The sequence below is a fragment of the Capsella rubella genome, unplaced genomic scaffold (genome assembly GCF_000375325.1).
Source record: "Capsella rubella cultivar Monte Gargano unplaced genomic scaffold, Caprub1_0 scaffold_7, whole genome shotgun sequence".
Classification (NCBI taxonomy): Eukaryota; Viridiplantae; Streptophyta; class Magnoliopsida; order Brassicales; family Brassicaceae; genus Capsella; species Capsella rubella.
Window position 1 is genome coordinate 10,999,464 of NW_006238917.1, and position 8,288 is coordinate 11,007,751.

The 8,288-nt window shown below is 36.8% G+C and overlaps 2 protein-coding genes and 1 long non-coding RNA gene across 5 annotated transcripts in view; 2 read left to right on the forward strand and 1 right to left on the reverse strand.

The window, feature by feature from the left end:
• LOC17877636 lies at nt 1-1,218 on the forward strand. Its single transcript, XR_002833023.1, has 4 exons — nt 1-11; nt 143-219; nt 328-935; nt 1,155-1,218. It is a non-coding gene; the product is annotated as an uncharacterized LOC17877636 (long non-coding RNA).
• The window catches only part of LOC17879931 (inosine triphosphate pyrophosphatase), a gene marked incomplete at its 5' end in the record, with an annotated part of 3,919 nt that extends 1,255 nt beyond the window's left edge, over nt 1-2,664 (forward strand). The window contains 3 exons of the mRNA XM_023778484.1: nt 2,011-2,051; nt 2,183-2,259; nt 2,368-2,664. Coding sequence (XP_023634252.1) covers nt 2,011-2,051; nt 2,183-2,259; nt 2,368-2,491 — 242 coding nt within the window. The remainder of the gene's footprint in view (nt 1-2,010; nt 2,052-2,182; nt 2,260-2,367) is intronic.
• A 363-nt stretch (nt 2,665-3,027) lies between these two features.
• Nucleotides 3,028-7,272, reverse strand: LOC17879020 (probable pectate lyase 15). Of its 3 annotated transcripts, XM_006282532.2 has the most exons (8): nt 7,047-7,272; nt 6,709-6,765; nt 6,452-6,508; nt 5,815-5,898; nt 4,358-5,000; nt 4,167-4,270; nt 3,901-4,039; nt 3,028-3,813 (listed from the first exon to the last, which is right to left on the reverse strand). In XM_006282532.2, exons 1-8 carry the CDS (start codon nt 7,148-7,150, stop codon nt 3,592-3,594), a joined length of 1,410 nt encoding a protein of 469 aa, XP_006282594.1. In that variant the 5' UTR covers nt 7,151-7,272; the 3' UTR covers nt 3,028-3,591. The 3 variants fall into 3 exon arrangements, with proteins under 3 accessions (XP_006282594.1, XP_023635148.1, XP_023635149.1); XM_023779380.1 differs by lacking the exon at nt 6,709-6,765; XM_023779381.1 differs by lacking the exon at nt 6,452-6,508.
• Nucleotides 7,273-8,288: the final 1,016 nt, after the last annotated feature.

The following is an 8,288-nucleotide window of genomic DNA, read 5'->3' on the forward strand; positions in this document are numbered from 1 at the left end:
GGAAAACTCCGGTATGTTAAACATTGTCAACACTCTTTTCTCAAACTCTCTGCTCCATCTTCTAGTCATTTTATTTTTGTTCTGTCTCTTATTGCTAACTGTCAAAATTTGATTGTTTTCTGCCTTGTGATTGATGTGTCAGGGTAAGATAGTTCCAGCAAGAGGACCAACTGATTTCGGGTGGGATCCAGTGTTTCAACCTGATGGATATGACCAAACGTATGCCTCTGTTAACTCCCAGTAAACATTGTATTTAACATCATTAATGGGATCCTGGTTAAAGAGGAAACTAAGAGTGGTTGGTAATATTCTCTATGTTGGTTGTAGTTATGCAGAAATGGCCAAGGAAGAAAAGAACTTGATTTCTCATAGGTACAAGTCATTAGCATTGGTGAAATCGCACTTTAAGGAGGCAGGCTATGTGTTCCAGACAGATGATGATACCATTTAAGCGATCCCAATCATCAATGTATCCAGCTTTTAGAGATTTGAGCACTGATCACTCACTGTTCCTATATTAAGCTCCTTTGGGGATGATCACTCACTGTTCCTATATTAAGCTCCTTTGGGGATATCAATATTGTATTTTTTTTCTCAAGTACAAGTAAAACCCATGCATGGATTGAAAGGCATCGTTTGGTAGTATTGTTCATGGTGGTCATTAAATACTCCGACGGTGAGACTTGTATCAATCTGATAAAACCATCCAACCAAAAAGCTAAAATAAATGTTGGATGGCAAAACTAAAAGAGAATGGGGTGCTATGATGTTCCACATAAATAGCCGTTTATGATCACACAATGTATTTTATTTTCTCTTTTTGTACTTAAAGAGTCTCATTTGTTTAGTTGTGTACATCGTGAGTTGCAGTGCCTGAGCTTCAAGGTGAGCCTGAGGATATCTCCAAAGAGAAGGCTCGTTTAGCTGCTCTTCAGGTGCACAAGCTTTTTTTCCCTTTTTCTACTTGAACTAATTATAAAAATCAGAATACTTATGTTTATGTGTAAGCTTTTTTGTGATCATAGTTTGGTTCTTGTATACACTTGTATTTTATGCTTCCTTCTGTTAAATGTGGACTAGTATCAGTAAGTTGGTGATTAAGGTTAAGGATAGTAAGAACTGATATAAAGTTTGTTTGATTTGTAAATGAGAAGGTGAATGGTCCAGTCTTAGTGGAGGATACATGCCTCTGTTTCAATGCTCTGAAGGGGCTTCCTGGTATGAGTTCCTTTAGATTCTAGGTTTTTTTAAATTTACTCTATGTAAAGCAAATGATTAAATTTACACATTGTCTGAATTTATATTGATTCTTTCTTTTTTGTTGAATTTTTCAGGGCCATACATGTAAGTATTGTTTCTTTCATTCCTCTCTTGGTTCTGTGCTTGTAGACATTAATTTGAAATATATATTTTCTCCAACTCCATTTTGTCATGATGAGGGTTTATGTAAATTAGGAGTTCTTAAGTTCAGGGAATTACATACATAGATGTGTTACGTTGATATATGTATGCTGGCCTTTACTTCTGAAGCTCTCTTAAGTGGTGCCTTTATATGGATGTCCTGGAAAATTAACTGGTTGGGTTGGATCAAGTCTTGTTATTAGTTCTTCATGGCCGCTGCTAAATGGTTTGAATGAATAGCCAAATGGAGTTCTTTTATTGTAGACTGAATTGTAGAAGAGACCTCTATGTTTGCTGGCATCTACTACTATCGTAATAGATTGAATTTTAGTGTGGGACTACCTGTGTTAGAGCTATATTGCTGTCTCTAGAAGTCTTCTTTGTTGCACTTACGATCTTCTTTTCTGTTTTTGCAGCAAGTGGTTTCTTGAGAAGCTTGGACATGAAGGTTGTAAAAGTCAATTGTTTCTCTGACCTCTTCCTTTCTTTCATTTATCTCTTACACTAACATCTAATCTTGGTCTGTCTGTTGTCCAGGTCTGAACAACTTACTGATGGCATATGAAGATAAATCAGCTTATGCATTGTGCGCATTCTCTTTCTCGCATGGTCCAGGTGCTGAACCTCTTACATTTTTGGGGAAAACTCCGGTATGTTAAACATTGTCACCACTCTTTTCTCAAACTCCCTGCTCCATCTGCTAGTCATTTTAGTTTTGTTCTGTCTCTTATTGCTAACTGTCAAAATATGATTGTTTTCTGCCTTGTGATTGATGTGTCAGGGTAAGATAGTTCCAGCAAGAGGACCAACTGATTTCGGGTGGGATCCAGTTTTTCAACCTGATGGATATGACCAAACGTATGCCTCTGTTAACTCCCAGTAAACATTGTATTTAACATCATTAATGGGATCCTGGTTAAAGAGGAAACTAAGAGTGGTTGGTAATATTCTCTATGTTGGTTGTAGTTATGCAGAAATGGCCAAGGAAGAAAAGAACTTGATATCTCATAGGTACAAGTCATTAGCATTGGTGAAATCGCACTTTAAGGAGGCAGGCTATGTGTTTCAGAAAGATGATGATACCATTTAAGAGATCTCAATCATCAATGTATCCAGCTTTTAGAGATTTGAGCACTGATCACTCACTGTTCCTATATTAAGCTCCTTTGGGGATATTAATATTGTATTTTTTTTCTCAAATACAAGTATTGTTCATGGTGTTCTCAAACCCATGCATGGATTGAAAGGCATCGTTTGGTAGTATTGTTCATGGTGTTCATTAAATACTCCGACGGTGAGACTTGTATCAATCTGATAAAACCATCCAACCAAAAAGCTAAAATAAATGTTGGATGGCAAAACTAAAAGAGAATGGGGTGATATGATGTTCCACATAAGTAGCCGTTTATGATCACACAATGTATTTATGAGAGAACAAACCAGTAGGTAAAGCTTCTCGTATAATCTCCAATCACATGAAAAAGCTTACGAATCGAATCTAAAAGAGTAAAGAATAGCCCAACACGTAACGTGCAGCGCAGGGAACAGAAACCACTAAGACCTCAACTTCAAAAGAAGAAACAAAGATCGCATCAATTATTTGTGGGTTTGGGATCACATCACATGTTAGTGTAACTCCTTTTCGTTTACACACCTCTCAACTCACAAGTGGTTTGCTTTAGGTTGCATAAAAAGATTTAAACAATTTTGTTATCCATTGAAACAAATGGCAACAACCAAACAAAACATAAAAGCCAACCAAACCAAAAGCTTTTCTCAATCGTCTTGTAACAATTTTTGCAGCTACTCTCTCACTAACTTTAAAGTGAATTTTTCCAAAAAAAAATCAAACCACCCAAAAAGACTCTAGAACTCAGGGAGGATCCATTAAAACCAAAGGACCTTAACAACCCTAAAAGCAAAACCTAAAACAATAAGAGTTTTGTAAACTAGAAGGACACTTTTTGAACAACGCTTCTGTGATTGCTTCTCTCTGTATTCCCACCTTTTTAAAGAAGACGAAGAAGAAGCAAGCCGAGGTTGACCAATTCCTACCATCCGGAAGAAAACCGGAAATGACGGTCCTAAGAGGGAACAGAAGAAGAATAGTACTATATATGCACCTTCCAAAGATATGTGAAAGGTTTTAGGGTTAGTTACTGTGACGGTGGTATAGAGTGTGAGAGAGAACTAGCAAGGTCTGCCCTTACGGCAACCTAGTGCTCCTGCAGTAGAGGTAATAGTGTCGACCATAGATGATGGTTTAGCTGCTAAGCTTGCGGCTCTTCCATAGCTAGCAGATGCTCCTGCTCCTGATGACCTGAAGAATGCTCCATTTAGTAGAAGGTCTCCTTCTGACCTCCAATTCCACTTCTTCCACTCATTTGCATCTGTCTCCACTCTTTTAGTCACCTGTGGATCCACAATTTAATTTTGCGTATAATATAACCACCTCTTATTACTCTGTTTAAGCAGGCATAAAGGTTTGAGATGTTTAACCTCCTTGGCGAAGCGGTCCATGGGAGCAGCATATCTGTTTCCTTGACTGTTGATGGTTGGTTCTGCACTCCCACCAATGGCGTACATCTCCCAGTGTGTGTAGTCGTTGTTAACCACATGGAAGTACCCATGTCTGCACCTGCCATTACACAACCAATTTTCTACTGTCAGAACAAATGACAGCTTAATTGGATTAACAAGACTTTCTACTGTCAGAACAAAATGGCAACTTTAATTGGATTAACAAGTTGAAAACGAATAGAAACCTTGGCATTCTCTGAACCAGTCCTTCACCAAAATGGTTGTAAGCAATGGTCACTTGCATCAGCTTGTCTTTTGTGTACGTGTCACTGTGACCAAGCAACATCACCTGCACACATACATACATATAAGTGTCATGAAAACGGAACCATACTATAGATTAGTGTATTGAAGGAGGACAGAGAACAAATGAGACCTCATTGTGGTGTGTAAAGTGGTTATTGGAAACGGTAATAGCAGTAGACCCCATGACAGCATCAACAAGGCCATCGGCACAGTGAGAGAGAGAGTTATGATCAACCCAGATATGAGATGATCCAAAAATGGAGACTGCATCACCATCAGCCATTGTCCTCCAACCAAAGTGAGTTGGGGTGCTTCTAACCATTGCATTTCCAGTGGGCTTGCAATCATGAATGTGAAGACCATGAATGATGACATTGGTGATAAACTGGATGGTAATGCAAGCACCATTGGCTATATGAACGTTGGCGCCACGTCCATCAATGGTCTTGAAACTGTTCATGATCAGCTCCTGTTTCAGCTCTATCACCATATCCCTCTTGAACACAATCCACAGAGGCTCCTCCTGAATAACAGCATGGCGTAGAGTTCCGGGTTTGGGATTAACAACGTCTTCATCAGTCGGATCAGTAACAACGTAGAAGCGTCCATCACGACCACCAATTGCGTTCCTTCCAAAACCGATCCCACAATCCGCAAGGCGTTTACGGTTCTTATGCCAGTTACGGTCACAACGCCAGCAGTCATCAACTGGATTACCAGTTCCACAGGAGAAGAATCCTAGATTCCTCCTTGCTGTCCTGTTCTGTTCACTCCTGAAATTCAATTACGACTCATGCTTAATTAATCAATAAATCACACCACACATAGATAAATCTGAGAAAATTAAATTCAAAAATGACATTTTTTTTTGTTTCATCCGAATCTTTAGGACTGATTAAACATCTCAGCCGCCGTTTCTGGTTTGTTCTACCTAACGTAATAACTAAAGAATCCAACTTTGTTGGTTTATGAGGTCAACAAAGTGGTTGTCGAATAAATCCGAAAAAAAGCTCCATTAATGTTCAGCTGGTGAAAAAAACTAAAATAGACCAGACCATATAATATCCAAATGAAAGAGACTTCAAAACTTAATGCCACAAGAAGACGACAGGAGGAGTTACTAAACCAAACTCTTCGTGTAAAACCCAAACTCAGCCACAAACAACAGCACAAAAAAAAAAAAAAGTGAAGTCGAATTAAATGAGTGAAGGAAGAAAACGCCGTCTACTCTAAACCCATAAAACAAACAAACCAATATCCGTGCAAGCTAACGGACTCTGACATTCGCAAGCATGGTGAAACGACAATGTGTCAGGTTTATCCGAGAGAGAGACGGGTTTCATGTCAGTTTTGTCGTTTCACGATGACATTAAAAAGAGACAGAGACAACCATAAAAGCAAAAGTTTCTATCTTTACCCCTTAATACTCAAAATTATAAAACAATTCAGAAAAGTAAGTTTTTTTTTTTCCCTTTGTTCTAGTTAAATTTTAAATTAAGGTTCACGTGTGTATTTCGCAGAGCAAATTTCAGAATTAATGCATTCACACAATTATAGAGAAAACGAAAGAGAGAGAGAGAGACGCACATCTGAATAAGCTTAGCGACTTCAGCAGCAACCTCATCTGGATCAGCAGCAACCGCGTGTTGATGTGGTTCATCACCTCCAACACTGTTTGAAATTTAAAAATTTTAAAAAGTGACAAATGACGCGACCAACCATAAACTCATAAAATTAACCAACCAATTCATGAAAACGAGCAAATTCACAATACTTTGACACGTGGTCTCATCCCAACGAAAGATAATCTATACACGCGAGAGAGAGTACAGAAGAAATAAACAGAACCAAATTGACTAATTTACCCTTTTTGAGAAAATCGTACTCGTTAATTAGTGACGTGGAATATATATATTTTTACTAAAGTTTCTCTATAGGACTGAAGAGACAGAGCATGTGTGAGCGGCGATGAATGAAACCTCTCTCTATACGCTACATTCGAGGAATCAAAACAGCAACGAAAAGGAATGGTTTAACGGCAAATGGATCTGGCGAGATCTTAACATATCCAACGGCTAGAATCGTTACTTCATTTTTCCACTTTTTTATACTTAAAACGAAAAAATAAAAATAAATAAAGGATAAACCCTAGCGGTTAAAGGCGCGTTTCATGTTTTCTGAGCGGCGGCAAAAGAAAAAAAAATTAAACTGAGTTTTTTCTTACCTTGTCGCCGCCATTGTTGAGCTGTTTGAGCTCTGAAACTCCTCTGTTTTCAGCTTCCTACAGAAACCGGAAAAGGATAAAAACCAGAGCATTATTACGAAAATCAAAATCAAAACTCTCTCACAAAAAACTCGTACAGATCAACGGCTAGGATCGTTAGTTATATTTCTACTTTTATTTCACATCCAGATAACCCTAGCGGTTGAAAGCGCGTGTTATGTTTGCATCTATACTAAAAGTTTTGTTTCCTTTTTTACCTTGTCGCCGCCATTGTTGAGCTGCTTAAACTCTGTGACTCCTCTGTTTTCAGTTTCCTACCAAAAGCAAAGAAAAAAAAAACAGAGCATTATTACGGAATCTAAAGCTTAAAATTGAATCTCTCACAAAAAAAAGTATCAAAATCCATAAATAGAAAGCAAATCTATGGAAAAAAAAAGAAGAAGAATCGTTGAAGCGAGATTTAAACAAACAGAAATGAAAAAAAAAAATCTCAAAATCCTTCACAGAAGTTAACAATGTAGCTTATTAAAAGCGAAATAGAAGAAAAAAAAACATATAGAGAGAAAAAGATGAAGATTCGAGAAGAGATCAAGACCTAGAGCGAGAGATCTCATCGTTCCGGAGAATCGTCACCGTTAAAGCTAAAACGACGAACACAGCAAAGCAAACACTGATCACTTTCTGAGAAGACGACGCCATTAAAAGCTTTCTTCTTCTTCTTCTTCTCTAGAACCTAACGAAAATTTTCTCGGAAAACAAGCGGGAGAAGAGAGAGAGAGAGAGAGAGAGGAGAGAGAAAAAGTGAGAATCCGAATGAAGAAGAAGAAGAAGAAAGAGTGACAGATGAGTGTGCACAAGCTCCAAGGAAACCGTCTTCGTTTATATATACACACGCTAAAAAGTAACGTTGACGTTGCCGTTAGTTAAAATTACACACCGCTACTTAACGGATTGTGTTAGTTTTACTTTTTCATCTTTCGATCTTAGCCGTTCGATCATAATATGTGAGATCCTCGGATCCGTTCCGTTAACCGTTCATTATCCCCTAATTCTAACGCCGTAATTATTAGCCAAGCCAAACGCCTTCTAACTGCCGTAACCGCCTCATGTCTTATATGTATAAAGTAATGATCTATCTTCTTCATAAATCATTGTTAATTAAATTTTGTTAAACCATCGATATTATACAATTTTTGCTTTATTAAATGTTATTTACATTCGTTAACTTCGGTTAGGTTTCCTAATCGAATGATTGTTATCTCTTGATACAATAGCATTTTAAAGAGTAAATTAAATTTGGATAAGTAATGAGAGAATTTAATGATGTTGGTGAGATAAACGTATTTGTATCATTCCAAGGTGTGTTAAATATATATGTACAATGTAAAAGATGGGTAAAAATGTCTTAATTTTAATTTTTTCAACAATTATTAAGTTTTCTCAAATTATAAATTGAGAATTTTTGAGAAATACTTTGGTGTACCGATTTTTAAAAATACCCCCTTTATCTATCCATTTTCAAAAATACCCCTTTTTAAATATAAAAAATTATAAAATTTTATATAGTTTATAAGGTACTTCTATATAATAACTACTACTAGGAGATTCGATACAAATATTTTAAAATGTTTTAAATAGTTTTAAATCGTTTTTATAAGTTTTATAAGGTTTTTAAAAGGTTTTTAAAAGGGTTTATACGGTTTTTATAAGGTTTTTATAAGGTTTTTATAATTTATTTTTACGCTATTTATGAAAGGTGTATAAAGTTTTAGACACATATAAAGGTAATTTGTGTCGTTGTGCTCTTGTTTCGGTGATGGACAAAAAAGATGCTCAG

Coding starts and splice junctions, on each gene's coding strand:
- LOC17879020 (XM_006282532.2), bottom strand. CDS start 7,150: ATGGCGTCGTCTTCTCAGAAAGTGATCAGTGTTTGCTTTGCTGTGTTC. Junction 6,509..6,708: donor TCAACAATGGCGGCGACAAG/GTAAAAAAGGAA, acceptor CGGTTTCTGTAG/GAAGCTGAAAACAGAGGAGT. Junction 5,001..5,814: donor GTCGCTAAGCTTATTCAGAT/GTGCGTCTCTCT, acceptor ATTGAATTTCAG/GAGTGAACAGAACAGGACAG.